Source organism: Aspergillus wentii (genome assembly GCF_001890725.1).
Source record: "Aspergillus wentii DTO 134E9 unplaced genomic scaffold ASPWEscaffold_3, whole genome shotgun sequence".
Taxonomy (NCBI): Eukaryota; Fungi; Ascomycota; class Eurotiomycetes; order Eurotiales; family Aspergillaceae; genus Aspergillus; species Aspergillus wentii.
The window spans coordinates 2,108,040-2,121,454 of record NW_024467834.1 but is presented as its reverse complement, the minus strand read 5'-3'; the positions used below and the strand labels follow the sequence as shown (position 1 = coordinate 2,121,454).

At 47.6% G+C, this 13,415-nt stretch overlaps 6 protein-coding genes and 3 non-coding genes across 9 annotated transcripts; 7 read left to right on the top strand and 2 right to left on the bottom strand.

The window, feature by feature from the left end:
• Window positions 1-172: 172 nt before the first annotated feature.
• Window positions 173-1,308, top strand: ASPWEDRAFT_38761 (histone-fold domain-containing protein). Its single transcript, XM_040834956.1, has 4 exons — window positions 173-387; window positions 440-525; window positions 598-688; window positions 743-1,308. Exons 1-4 carry the CDS (start codon window positions 321-323, stop codon window positions 1,063-1,065), a joined length of 567 nt encoding a protein of 188 aa, XP_040690785.1. The 5' UTR covers window positions 173-320; the 3' UTR covers window positions 1,066-1,308.
• A 271-nt stretch (window positions 1,309-1,579) lies between these two features.
• Window positions 1,580-2,569, top strand: rip1 (ubiquinol--cytochrome-c reductase catalytic subunit RIP1; the record flags this gene model as incomplete). The annotated part of the gene is made up of 4 exons (XM_040832867.1): window positions 1,580-1,874; window positions 2,015-2,103; window positions 2,166-2,316; window positions 2,388-2,569. The coding sequence occupies 4 exons, from the start codon at window positions 1,580-1,582 to the stop codon at window positions 2,567-2,569; spliced, it is 717 nt and encodes a 238-aa protein (XP_040690784.1).
• Window positions 2,570-3,192: 623 nt separating this feature from the next.
• she9 (putative mitochondrion biogenesis protein (She9)) lies at window positions 3,193-4,669 on the bottom strand (the record flags this gene model as incomplete). Its single annotated transcript, XM_040830650.1, has 2 exons — window positions 3,193-4,025; window positions 4,114-4,669. 2 exons carry the CDS (start codon window positions 4,667-4,669, stop codon window positions 3,193-3,195), a joined length of 1,389 nt encoding a protein of 462 aa, XP_040690783.1.
• A 166-nt stretch (window positions 4,670-4,835) lies between these two features.
• ASPWEDRAFT_439449 (uncharacterized protein) lies at window positions 4,836-5,351 on the top strand. Its single transcript, XM_040836145.1, has one exon. The coding sequence runs from the start codon at window positions 4,902-4,904 to the stop codon at window positions 5,247-5,249; it is 348 nt and encodes a 115-aa protein (XP_040690782.1). The 5' UTR covers window positions 4,836-4,901; the 3' UTR covers window positions 5,250-5,351.
• A 103-nt stretch (window positions 5,352-5,454) lies between these two features.
• Window positions 5,455-5,987, bottom strand: ASPWEDRAFT_170595 (putative stress response RCI peptide; the record flags this gene model as incomplete). The annotated part of the gene is made up of 2 exons (XM_040830649.1): window positions 5,455-5,855; window positions 5,930-5,987. The coding sequence occupies 2 exons, from the start codon at window positions 5,985-5,987 to the stop codon at window positions 5,455-5,457; spliced, it is 459 nt and encodes a 152-aa protein (XP_040690781.1).
• A 557-nt stretch (window positions 5,988-6,544) lies between these two features.
• On the top strand, window positions 6,545-6,625 carry ASPWEDRAFT_t98. The gene has a single exon. It is a non-coding gene; the product is annotated as a tRNA-Ser (tRNA).
• Window positions 6,626-7,980: 1,355 nt separating this feature from the next.
• Window positions 7,981-8,061, top strand: ASPWEDRAFT_t99. The gene has a single exon. It is a non-coding gene; the product is annotated as a tRNA-Ser (tRNA).
• Window positions 8,062-8,433: 372 nt separating this feature from the next.
• ASPWEDRAFT_t100 lies at window positions 8,434-8,514 on the top strand. Its single transcript has one exon. It is a non-coding gene; the product is annotated as a tRNA-Ser (tRNA).
• Window positions 8,515-11,612: 3,098 nt separating this feature from the next.
• On the top strand, window positions 11,613-13,331 carry ASPWEDRAFT_106828 (SH3 domain protein; the record flags this gene model as incomplete). Its single annotated transcript, XM_040827840.1, has 4 exons — window positions 11,613-11,707; window positions 11,761-11,844; window positions 11,904-12,066; window positions 12,120-13,331. The coding sequence occupies 4 exons, from the start codon at window positions 11,613-11,615 to the stop codon at window positions 13,329-13,331; spliced, it is 1,554 nt and encodes a 517-aa protein (XP_040690780.1).
• Window positions 13,332-13,415: the final 84 nt, after the last annotated feature.

Here is a 13,415-nt window from a genome sequence, read left to right as displayed (position 1 = left end):
GGGGATTTATAGTAGCTTGAAAGTGTAGCTCAGTAGGAAAAGCATATATGATATTTTTATTCGGTTTATCTTCTTGTGGACAAGCAACGCTGGGCTTGATGACGATGATGCGTAGTGCTTTCTACTATACGCCACGCGCCGTGGATTTCTACGCCGCAACGCGCTTCAACTTTCTGAACATCCAATAACCCCTCCAGGAACGACAAAGCCACAAGTAGGCTTACTCTGCAACTTTGCAGCACTTCATCCCCTGTTACTTCGTATCATTTTCTTTGTATACCCAATAGTCCCTCGCTGTTGCCTTTAAACACATATCCACGATGTCTCCCAAAGACGCCCCCGAGCAGTCACCCTCCGATGAAATCACCGGCCAGAGTGCTCTTCCATGTATGTGGGATGCAACCCCGTTTGATTTAGTACTGACTAACGCATCATATAGTGTCCCGGGTCAAGAAGATTATACAACTGGACGAAGATATTGTACAATGTTCAACCAACGCTACGTTTGTCATCTCCGTTGCTACAGTACGTGCCATATTACGCTTTTCGTCTTCATACTTAATCATCTCATGCTAACCACCCTTTCAAACCATATAGGAAATGTTCATCCAATACCTCGCAGAGCAAGGGCATAACGTCGTCAAGTCGGAACGAAAACCACGGAAGAATATCCAGTACAAGGATCTGGGTCAGTACAAACCAACCCCCGGAACAACAGGGTGCTAACAGGGTGGGGGGATAGCTACGGCAGTTTCGCGAATTGATAACCTCGAATTTCTTGCGGACGTGATACCCAAGACAACCACTTATAAGCAATTCAAAGAGAAGAAGGCGAAGGAAGCCGCCAAAACCCCCGGGGTCGAGAAAGGTCAACGCACACTAAACGGAAACCTCCCGGCAGGGAATAAAGTAAATGGCGATTCGAAGAAGCATGATGAATCGGCGAAAGAAGGCGATAAACCATCGATTTCTGGGCCATCGATTACTCTGATGGTGGATCGGACCGTTGATACACAGGCCGGGGGCAATGGTCAGGAAAATGACGTGGAGATGACCGACGAATGATTTATTCGATTAACTTGCTTGTAATTGTCTGGGTTTGCATGAGGAGTTTTGTTATATCTATGGGTTGATTTTGATGATAAGTTATTGTTGATCGCATTGGGTTTGGTTGGTTTCAGCTAGCAGGACGGGAACGGATGAAGACAAAAAAGTGCTCTGTTGGTCAGTTTTGACAGCATAATTATATATGATAATGCCAGTGTAGATAGAATAAAATAATAATAACAAGAGAGCCATTTATCGAAATATTGAATTGATGTACAAGGGTAAACAATACTGCATCAGACGTTGCCATGATAAATCGACAACTGGCGTGGGCCGAGCAGCCAATGAGGCGCCCCGTGATTCCGATCGCTTGTCGTAGCGAAAGCTCTGGTTCGACTTTCCCGTATGCCGGGCCTCCGACTTCAACCTCCAACCTTGGGAAAATCCTCCCTCCGTCCTCTTCTCTCTCCCCTCCCCAACGCCGCCGCCTTCCTTCTCCTCCCCGCAATTGCTGTCGATTGCTACTCTCGTCATGTCTGTCTCCTCCGCTTCCAGCACTTTGTTGCGCGCCTGCGCCCGCCAACAGGTGCCCACCAGCCGCGCCGCCATCGCCTCCTGCCAGCAGCGGAGGGGAGTCGCTGATGCCTCCAAGACGTCCTTCGAAAGCCCCTTCGGCACCTCCAAGGGATACGACTCGACCTTGAAGATCCCCAATTTCAGCAAATACCAATCCAAGAAGGCCCCGAGATCCAACCAGGTCTTCTCCTACTTCATGGCCGGCTCCCTGGGTCTGGCTTCTGCTGTCGGTGCCAAGGCTACTGTTCAGGGTAGGTGTCTTTATTCTTGTTGGGAATGTGATATGATAAAGTCGAGTGAAGGAATTGGGATTCAATTGAGAAGGATTGGGCAATTGGGTGTTCACTGGTCGCAAGGGAACGGTTTTGCTGATTCGCGATTCTACCAACAGACTTCTTGGTCAACATGTCCGCCTCCGCCGATGTCCTTGCCCAGGCTAAGGTTGAGATTGGTCTCGGTGCCATCCCCGAGGGCAAGAACGTATGTTTCCTGTGGCAAATCGCGATCTTGGTTTTACCGCTTTTCTGACTTGATATAAATAGGTCATCATCAAGTGGCGTGGAAAGCCCGTTTTCATCCGTCACCGTACCCAGGATGAAATCAACGAGGCCAACGAGATTGACGTTCAGAGTCTGCGTGACCCCCAGACTGATGAGGAGCGTGTCCAGAAGGCCGAGTGGCTGGTCATGTTGGGTATGTGATAGCAGCAGTGATTTGATTCAATCCCTTCGATCCGACCAAACTAACAATCCTCTTCTACCCAGGTGTCTGCACCCACCTTGGTTGTGTCCCCATCGGCGAGTCCGGTGACTTTGGCGGCTGGTTCTGCCCCTGCCACGGTTCTCACTACGACATCTCTGGCCGTATAAGAAAGGGCCCTGCTCCCCTGAACCTCGAGGTTCCTCAGTACAACTTCCCCGATGAGGAAACTCTCGTCATCGGTTAAACGAACGATTGAATCTGAAACCGCGGTTGAGCGTTTGGTTTAGACGGTGATCGGAAGAAGGCCGGGATGGTAAGGTTTGTGTGTGCTTTAGATGAAATCTCTGTTGTCTTGTCAAGATTAAAGAGACTGTGTTTTAATATGGACTAAAAATGAGCCTCTTGTTTCTATTATTTCAACCCGATTCTGCTCATAGAGCCTATATCTTTCACTGTCTTGCGGAAATCATTTTGGGTATAGACTTTCTTTGTCGCAAATCCCCTCTCTGTCTTTATCAAAGGGTTTTTGTTTTGTCTCTCGGGCAGTTCAGTGGGGGGCTGGATGCAGTTTGTTTGAAGGGAGTCTGGACATGCAGATGTAAATTCATTTGCATGTCCGATTCGAGTACATGTATTTTCAATATCCTTGTCCTTATATTCATATGCAATTTCTTTTGTGCTTTACTTACACTCGAGTATTAGAAACAGTAAGAGAATGTATGATGAGATATGGCTATAGTACAAGAGATCTATTTATTCCTATCTCGGGTCTGTACAGTACGCAAAAACAGATTGATATAACATAATGCTTGTGGTATCAACATACCCTCAAATGTATGTACCGCGTATATGAGTTATAGTTGACATTCACCGTGGTCGAACGAGAGCAATCAGCAGGCCCATAACCGCAGCACCAGCTGCAGCACTTTGAACAGCAACGGTGGTGAGATCCCGCTGGGTGGTGACGATTCTACGATCGCTGAGAAGATCGTTCAACGTTCGAGAACAGGTTTCTTGGATGCAGTGTATAGTGTTCTTGTTTATGGCGGTGGTCGCTGTAGCGGGTAAAGGATCGGGGGTGATAGTATTAGGGTCTGTCGTTCCTTGTGTCTCGGACACAATGAAAGCGTAAGCGTCGTTTGCTGCGGCTTCGTTGGCAGCAGACGTTTCAGAAGTGATTGGGATGGAGGAGTCTTCGGCCAAGCCACTCTGGCCATCGACAGTCTCGGTTTGTTGCAAGACCTTTTCCTTCTCGATGGCTTCGATAACCTTCTCTTCAAAGCCCTTGACCAGTCTTTTCCGGCGCCACGGTTCCACTGCGATCTGGAAAATCAGAAAAAGTAGAACGTTCATGCCCATCAAGCCCCATGTACCCCAGGTACTCATGCGACGGATCTTGTCCGACCAAACCTGCTCTTCATGGTAACGCGACAAGATGCTCTTGCTCAGCGATGCCGAAGCCTCTTCCGCCTCACGTTCCGCCGCGGACAAGGCCTCCTGTGTCTCGTTCTCGGCAACCTCGTTTGTGTGGTCATTGCGGTAGAGGTGGGTGAATCGCTCCAGGTCGGAGGGAGACCATGCATGCTTACGCTGGAGCAAATCGTTTACTTCACGCTGTGATGTCGAGCGTCGGTTTATAGCAGCAGCGTAGGCATCTTTGGCTTCGCGGATGTGATTCCGGGCAGTTCGGAGTCGTTCCTCTGTATAGTGATAAATTGGCGGTCAGAACACTTTGCTTCCAGATGGAAAAATAGAGACGGGTAAGTTCATAAGTCGTTGTTCGCATACCTTGAAAATGAATCTCTTTCTTGAGTGCCTCGATAGAAGAATACCCGGTCAGGTCATTCAATCGCTGGCCCGCCACAAAAACATTGGATTGGAGGTTATCCATCATCTCAGTGAATTGCTTGGAATACTTTGACCTGCGGCTCTCTATGTAGGATGGGAGACCACCACTTTCTGCACCATCTGGATTTAAGTCTTTCTCTCCATCTTTTATTTGACTCTGTGTATTGACGGTTCCCTCCTCAGCGAAGGGGGTCGTCCGTTGAGCCTCCGCATCCGCATCTGGCCGTGGGATCCCCTCCGGAAGCACCGCCTCCTTCGTCTCTCCAGCAGCCTTCACGTCTTTCAATTTGTCCGTCTCACTGGACGAGTAGAGAGTAGACTGTTTCCGAAATTGACATTGTAGACAGACCGAAAAGTTCCGCGTGGTCTCTCTGCCAGCATGAAGAGCTTTCGGGCGTGCGGACGGCGGGAGCTGAGTTCGTAGCGACGGCGAGCTTCTCGAGAGAATGAGACTCGATCGGAGGGGCCGCCTGAGCAGTAATGGCACGGACTGCATGGCCAGTTCAAAGGGCCACGAAGAGGAGGAAGCCGACCAAGCTGGTGTTTGGAGGGGAGGTGTTGACTGGGTAATCAATCGATTGGGGGTGGTGGAAATAGGTTCGGAGAGGCTGGTGAGAAGCGGGCAGCTGAAAGCAGCTGAAAGTCCATCATCCACACTGCCCGCGGGAATCGCCCGCCATTGCGATCTGATAAGCGATCTGCGGTTCGACGTGATTTATTTACTGGCCATGCTATCGGTTATGCTAAATCTAAGGTCTATATTGCTTTTTCTGACATTTCTGTGCCTTTCTGGAGGTATGCCGCTGTGGTGTTCTACTTCTTCGAAATACATATCTAGACCATCTTCATTGCTCCATGCAAATCTATTATCCGGGTGGAGTCGCAGTCTTTTTCACCATCGGAATGCAGCTTCGGGTGATGCGCCCGAGAATCGACGCTTATATACCCTATGCCCACGTTGGATGCATGGATCTGTTCCATACTGTTCTTTGATAAGAATGCTCATTTGCATGTTAAAGGCTAATTCGAAGCACCCTAGTTCTCACTGCAGGCAAACCAAAGACTGCTTTCGCTGAATGAATGGCATTAACTCGTTCTGTATACATAAACTCTTGCGTCTCATAACCTAGGGTGCAGGGAATCCAATAACGTGTTCAATTACGAATAATAAAGCTCAAAAAACCGAAGCCATGATTTACAAACAGGGAAGCGATTCCAGTAGAGGAAGCAGGTGTTTAAAAAGGATAGCGCTGATGCACCGAAGCGCGGATGTTACCACACTTATTCGTGCGACTGCACCTTGTGGTCTCCCTTTATAGCTTCAGCATAGGTAGGTGGCGCATGGGTCTTATTGCTGCTTCCACCCTGACCCTCTCCATGCTGTTGAGTCGAAGCCTGCGGCTGAGGCTGAGGAGATTGTGCAGGTTGCGGTGCGACAGTACCATAGCCCCTCTGGGAAGGGTTCTGCATGGGACCGTGAGAAACGTAGTAATACGTCACGCGGCCATTCTCAACATCTCTCCTCTGACCTGGGACGGGTTCGTAGCCGATTTCGTCGTGGTCCGGTTCTGGATTTTGGAGAATGATGTACCATGCGTGTAGAAGACCGGGGACATAGCCGAGACAGCAGAGGGCAAGGTTGATGATTGAGTCGGCTGTGCAGACGCCCACCTTAATCCATACTATATCGGATATCAATCAGTAAAAGGCTTTTGAGAATAGCATAACCATCAGATCCAGGCGGGGTACTACTCACCTGCGACGGGTGGGAAGAAAACAGCGAGAATCCCAAGGAATATGTCTGAGCCGCACATACTTTCAGAGCACGCAAGAGTTGGGTATCAAAATCGATATTATATATTGCGACTGAGTCTAAGTACTCGAAATGGGTTGATAGGAATATCTAGACAATAAAGTGGCAGAGTTCGAAGACTCAGTGGTGATGGCAACGCAGGAGCCTGATAGGCGGCGGGTCGTCAGATGACGTCGGGAACATCACCTGACTTTGTGGCTCTGCCATATCCGGAGAGAAACATGATGATTCCATACGCTACAGATATCAGGAATATCGTATGATAGGTGTCTAGGTGTAAGTAGGTAGTTACTCCACAGCACTATGGCTCTGTATCTGTAGACTCGTGCTCGAAGGTCTGTACGCCACCGGACAATGCGCCAATATTGTCAGGTAGACCGCAAGTTACTAGAAATGGTTTAGCATTCCCATCCCATGAGCTTAGCATCTTCTGCTGCTTGGCACTGCGATGTACGCGATTATGGAGAAGTGACTGCGGCGCTGATAAACGCAATAGTTGGGAAATAATACATTCAGCTTAGCTTAAGTAATCCTATACACGGCCATTGCATACCAATAGTCAGTGTGGCCGAGTGGTTAAGGCGATAGCCTAGAAAGCTATTACATTCGTGTGCACAGGTTCGAGTCCTGTCGCTGACGTTTTTTTGATTTTTTTTGTCTCTACGCCAGAGAAATCTGTACATACGTTAACATCGATCTGCCAGGTTTATATCAAACCAGTAAGCTAAATTACTATTACCATAGGTACGTTCATCATGGATACGCTGACGTCGGGTAAATTCAAGCCCTTGATATTGGCTCTGATTGGCTCTCGTCAAATGATGTTTTGTCATGTGACTTCTAGACTGTGGAGGTACTGTCCAACTCCAAGCTTCAACCTACTCTATTCACTGAATCTACCTCTAAATTATTGAGTCTGAAGCCAAATTTCATCCCGACTAAACTACCGGGTAAAGGCCTTGAGCGACTCAGCGCTTCACGGCCATAAGGCATTTAACGATGTCTGCCTACTAGATTTCAACACAGCGGAAGACACCTATGAGTCTGGCGCGTATCGGCTACCTAGAGTGTCTATCTAGGCTCTATCTCTCTGGTATTACTTATGGCTGTGCTCAGGTGAGAGGGGTCTGTTTATGAGAGACCAGAATTCGCAGCCTAGCTCTTAGCTCTCCTTGAGTCGAGACAGCAGGTGAAATTCTCGCGTGTCTAGAATTTAAATCAAAGCACTAATGACAGTTTGAACCTCTTAGGTCGATTCAAAGGCTTAAATGCTACGTAACTTCGCCATAATCGCTGTGTTGATTAAGAAAGTCTGCAGCCCGAATTCAGACCACGGCTTATCTATGGAAGGCCGGCGGAACGATACCAGGCTTCCAAGGATCATTATTGACAACTCCCAATCAGCTATCATATAGAGGCTCTGAAATTTTCTGGGGATTACCATATATATCTTCAGCGTGTCATATTGTGCGTGCACTGGCAAACAACATCTGGTTCTATACAAAAGTGGAACCATCATCTGTCTGTGAGACACATATACCTCCACTATCGAGGCCCCAGACAATGATTACAGGGGAAAGTAGCAAAAGGAGCAACTTGCTTTTTTAACAAGCTTGCTAGAGACAACACTCGAGAACATCTGCTGCCATCCGACAAAATACATATCTGTTAATTCACAGAATCCCAATCTTTGCCCATAACCAAGGCCATACAGATGATGACGGAGATACTGTCCCATGCAATAAACAATAACGAACTACGGAAGACAGGTCTTTATTGCAACATGATATCGTGCCGGAGGAAGGATTTCGTGGACCAGTGTCGGGCTACATTGATACCGCCAAGGGTTGAATGGACCCTGCTGGCAGCACCAGATCGATATCGACACAAGGAACCTTTCACTCACTCCTGTCGTTGCCTGGAGGGATGATGCAAATCAAGAAAGTCAAGACCTACAGTCTGTATCGGGCCATAACTATTGAAACCAATCAGAAGTCAGTGTGGCCGAGTGGTTAAGGCGATAGACTAGAAATCTATTACATTCGTGTGCACAGGTTCGAGTCCTGTCGCTGACGTTTCATTTGAAAATTTTTTGCCTCTTGAACTTTCTTACAAATCTCTTTTACCGGCGGATAGACACCGCCGGGGTTTAGGCATCACAAAGTTGTCGAACAATTATCAGCAGCATATCCCTGCCTGCTTTGATATTTGCGAGGTTTGGAGGGTCTCATTTCTTTGCCTTGTTTTGCTATCGCCTTCTCCAATTATCTGTAAACTACCTGCACTTACGGAGTATGGGTTGACAGCTACTGCTGCTGCTAACTCAGCTGTCCGTTCCGCGCTTGTCTGGTCTATCGGGTCTATGTACACTCTGCAGCCTGTGTTGTCTTGGACAACTGTACAGGTCCTGGATTGTATATCAAAATATTTATCATACATTTCGATAAGTCAGTGTGGCCGAGTGGTTAAGGCGATAGACTAGAAATCTATTACATTCGTGTGCACAGGTTCGAGTCCTGTCGCTGACGTTTTTTGCTATTTTTTTTTATTCATTCTTTGATTGCTGCAAATCATTTGTAGCTAGTTCTTTGCTTTTTATCTTGTTCTGAAATTTGTTGCCGGAAGTAGTGTTGTACGGTGCGTCATCATTCCGTCTATCCTGGTGACAACAAAATGACCTCATCGTTTCAATAAACTTCTTTAACACTCAGGTCTGTTTACTAATGAATATGGCTATTTTCTTTCTAGGATGATCGCATCTGCAAGCAAGTCTGCCTGGAAGCCCGCATAAGGTCAAGTCACAGAAGAAAGCAGATACGTTGACTCCATATCGGATCAATATATATAGAACGACAAAAGAATGCTATGACAATGACTTTAGTGCTACGGGGATGACTCTTTTCTGAGGCACACACATGTAGCCTCTACGTAAGAGCACATCTATTTATCTTAGACGGATGCTGTATACAGGATACAGTCAAATCGGGCAATTCGACTTACATTGTTGGGTTCCCAGGCGTCCAGTAATGCACGCAGAGCAAGACTTCGGGTTGAAAATCCGACAGGTTTTAGAACTTTGTCTTCTGTGTTGTATGAAATGTCATTGTTTTCCTGCGATATGTTATATATCATCAGGACAGTATATATATCGCAAACTTAATGCATATTGGCAATATGACCTATATGAACCTTGATATTGTGTGCATCACGACAGCATCGGAGATCGCCACGCGAGAACGGAAATCAAATACCATACCATACCTGTATGGACTACCTTACGGACTACCTTACCATCTTAGAATGGTCTGCATTGTGCTACTATGGAATATGGAATAGAACCTCGCTACCAAGCATTTTGATAGTGTGGTTTGACATCGAAAAGCGATCGTCACCCATATCAGATGTCAATGCTATTGTTTGCTTTTCCGTGACAGCCCTAGCATGGAAGATCCTACAAGCATTTACTGTCGACTGTCAACTGCGATGTCGAAATTTAAATGTAGCCAGATCTTAGATAGCACAAATCTGAAATCACCGCATCCCGGCAGTTCATGACGATCCACTCGGAGCCTTTGGTTGACCCCATATGGAACCTCGGATGTGGAGTGAACCGGATTGTCGGTGTATTGGAACTGTCAGGAACGGGTTGAATAATTTTTGATTATTCCGAACAAATTATTAAACTTGAATGTTTTGATTATGATATTAACCCCGTGAGCAGAGTGTAATTACTGCTGCAGGTACGCGGTAAGGAGCTGTTCCTAGCATGGCGGAAAATTAGGATCTCGCCTGGGCATCGGAGCATAGAAATACAGAGTGCTACATGCATGATATCAAATTTCCGCGGCAGCATTGGCTTTGTTTTGTTTTGTTTTGGGCTAGCACAGTTATGCGCATCATAGTAAGTATTGCTATATATAAGTCAAGCTATTTTGTTATGGGTTGTGGTCTCGAGAACTGTATGGAGTATCTGGGGAGCACATCCATTGGCACCACTAGGCTAAATAGGTATCATAGGTGCCTGGCTAGGATCAGTGCTGTTGCACCCATATGTAACTATTAACCAAAGATTGGGATAGATATCCCTTTGGCTGATAATGGTGGTAATATCATACCAATAGTTGGTATCGACTTGAACTCACATGTTGCAAACTTAAAGTCCCTTACTCATCGGAGTCATACTATAGTAGAAGCAAGGACTCACGATGTAACCATCTGAAGTCTGAACTGTTCCTGCAGCAGTGTCTGGATAGCATCTCCATTCTCCAACAGGGCAACAATCCCCTGCCCGAATGAGGCTAAGGTAGCTAAAATAGTGATCGGCCAAGCGTCAACCGCCTCCACCGTGAAAGAGCGGCCATTGGCTGAACGGCCATTAAGGGCCAGAATCACCCGCGGATTTCGAAACCAAAAAGTGGGCAAAAAAGGGACACGGCAGAAAAGGATCATTTTAATAAATAATTGCATCAATATATCTGGTGTTTCAACACTGCACGCCGTATGCAAACAATGATAAATCAACGCTGACTTGGCTGTTTTATGTTATCGCAGTCAAAGCAACGTCGACGGCGTAGAGCAGCGCCACGTCACTCAACGCTTTTGCTCCTCTGACAGCTGGAGGCTGGTCGGGCTGCCCCAATGCACTCACTGATCAGAATAATTAGCGTAGCCGTTCCTGCATTTATTCTACGATTGTGACTTCACTTCTGGGTAAATCATCTTCTTCTCTACAGACACGGTCTACCCATCATATCTGTCTTAAATCCAACAGCTCGCAAACTCAAAAAGAACTCGCTTGGTACCTAATTATTGATATTGGCGATCGACCAACTCGAACGTCTGTTCCCATTGGAAGTGGACCCCGGCCCTTCACTCTCTGCTGCAGACTCTGAACCTTGCGGAGGCAGTCCTGCGAGTTGAAAAGTGGAGTTTGTTTAATTACACAAGCACCGACAGCCTGGCCGAGGGTTTCTTCGATTTCTTTCTTTAGGACGTTAAGGATCTTCTGCTTTTTTCTTAGACTGCGAGAGCGCCAGAGGCTGTGTGACTGCTGAGCCGTGTGGTTCCTGTTCCTGAATCTTTCCCGGCACCGTTGCTCTCTAGGGCCTCCGCTTAACCTCTTCGTCGACGCCAACCCGGGAGTAATCAGTTCCTGCTTTCTTCCTGCCTTTTCCTCCTTGGGTTTGCTTTCTCTTCTCCTTAGGCATCTTCTTTTCTCGGGCTCTCTCGTTGCCCTCTTTTTTTACACTTTTCTTTGCGGTTCTGACGGCTACCCGTTGGGAAACCAAGTCGCTCGTTTGTGTTTCTCTTCTTCACCACTTGCGTGGTCTCCTTTTTTTCGCTTTTATTCCTTTTCCCGACAGCTCGACGCGCTCGCCATTTCCTAGACCTCTGACCTGTGGTCAATTGGTATTTTCGCAGATTCCTCCGCTAGATTGTGATAGAAGGACGGGACAAGACACACGATGACAACATCCCCTACGCCTTTCGCCCAATAGATACGCCCCAACGTCGCATCCGTGATCGATTCTGCTATCCAATATCGTTTTTCTGTTTTTCGTCGATACTATTGCTTGCGACACCACCTACCCCGCGAGGCGATATTCCCCCGTGATTGGAAACAAAGATGTCAGGCACTTGCATTTCTCTGTCGGGGTCGACACAGTGTCCCGCATTCAATGGCTCATCGATATCGACCAACTCTAGTCTCTACGCGGATTTGTGGGTTCCCCAGATAGACAGACGTTGGATCAGATGTACTGACCATTTGACAGTCCGTTTCTTGAAAATGTTGCAAACTTGACTCAATTCGACCAAGAGTTGAGTAATTATATCAACGGGTCTTACATTGAATCCAAGTATGTCCATATTGTCGCTCAACCCAAAGGTTCTCTACTAATTCTGTGTCAACTACTAGATATGTTGACTATCTGGGATGTCAATCAATCAATAGCACAGACATCGATAACTACTACGCTCGCTATACAACAAGTGTAATTTGTAATGGAATCGTCCAGAGCTCAAAGAATGACTGCAATCTATCTGATGACCAGTCCAAGCCGCTTTGTGCTGACACTTGTGTTCGTGCCCTCTCCTTGGAATCGCAAAGCGCTACTCTAATTATATTTGGCAGGCACTGATGGCTACGAGCGAGGAGGAGATTGTGGTGAATTCTGACCTATGCGAGGAGAAGCGCAGTGATTACATGAGCCAGATCCGTTCCGACTTTACTGTGTGCGCTCTCCCAGCCGACTCGCTTACTGGATCCTGTATCTCCGGAGCTGATAACGAACCCGACGAGTGTGGATTCAAGTCGAATATCATGGGATTGTGTGGGTACTGTAGATCGAGCTCTCCCAACTCTACGGATACTTGTTGTGAAAGTGCGAATGCTGCGACCAAATGCAAAAATATATCGATCCCTTCCTCGACTCTATCGCCTGTTATTCCATCTTCGACAGCCGGGTCTGGTGGTTCCAGCCATAGTCTTTCCGGTGGTCAGATAGCCGGAATTGTCATCGGATCTGTTGCGGCTTTCGCTCTCTTAGCTGCCCTGGCCGCATTTTTGCTGCTCTGTATGCGCCGCAAACGCAACACAAGGGATGACACTGCGCTGAACCAACCGAACCCGCAAAGAAAAGGCTCCCCGTCAATGCACAGCGGAACCAGCCAAAAAGGGTTCACTTTTGTCCCTGGAGGACGAGTGGCCAGGATGTCTGCTCTGCGAGAGGTTCCCAGCTCATCCCCAGCACGGTCCCGACGGTCTGCCTTTTTCGGTGGCGCCAAATACAGTGATTCTTCCGATTCTGAATATGTTGGTGCAAGTCCCGGCGCGATGTCGAAGAAAATCCCCCCTGTCACTGGAAAACGGACTGGCTCACTTTCGAGCAATTCGGTTTTGGCCGGTTCCGGTAACGACACATCGCCCCGTTCGGGTACTGTTGGACAGTACTCTTCACCTGGAATGACCAGTGGTCAGTCGGAGCAGATGTCAGCTTTCAACGATTATTATTCGCAGGATGATATCCACCCTGGCGATAGAGTTTCTGCTCTCTGGGCATATCAACCACGAGCTGGTGATGAGTTCTCGCTGGAACGAGGAGATATGCTGAAGGTGATTGGTATCTGGGATGATGGCTGGGCGACTGGTGTTCGCATTCCCGATAATGCCGAGGACTATGATATCAGATACCGAGAACAGCGCGACAGTGGGGTGTCGAATGGATCCCACAAGATGCCATCTCCCGCCCCTAGTGGAGAAATCAAGGCATTCCCACTGGTCTGTGTTTGCCTCCCGCAGCATTGGAGGAAGATTATCGATGGTGGACAGGATGGATTAGGATGACCAGCTGAAACAAGTGCATTTCCGACTTAACGCATGCCCAAGCCATGCAGGTTTACGCCTTGATGATAGCGCTTATATCCTTCT

What these genes read in the sequence shown, in the direction of transcription:
- ASPWEDRAFT_38761 (XM_040834956.1), top strand. Translation starts at nt 321, where the DNA reads ATGTCTCCCAAAGACGCCCCCGAGCAGTCACCCTCCGATGAAATCACC. An exon ending in TTGTCATCTCCGTTGCTACA is followed by an intron (nt 526 to 597) that starts GTACGTGCCATA and finishes CAAACCATATAG; the next exon opens with GAAATGTTCATCCAATACCT. An exon ending in TATCCAGTACAAGGATCTGG is followed by an intron (nt 689 to 742) that starts GTCAGTACAAAC and finishes GTGGGGGGATAG; the next exon opens with CTACGGCAGTTTCGCGAATT.
- ASPWEDRAFT_439449 (XM_040836145.1), top strand. Translation starts at nt 4,902, where the DNA reads ATGCTATCGGTTATGCTAAATCTAAGGTCTATATTGCTTTTTCTGACA.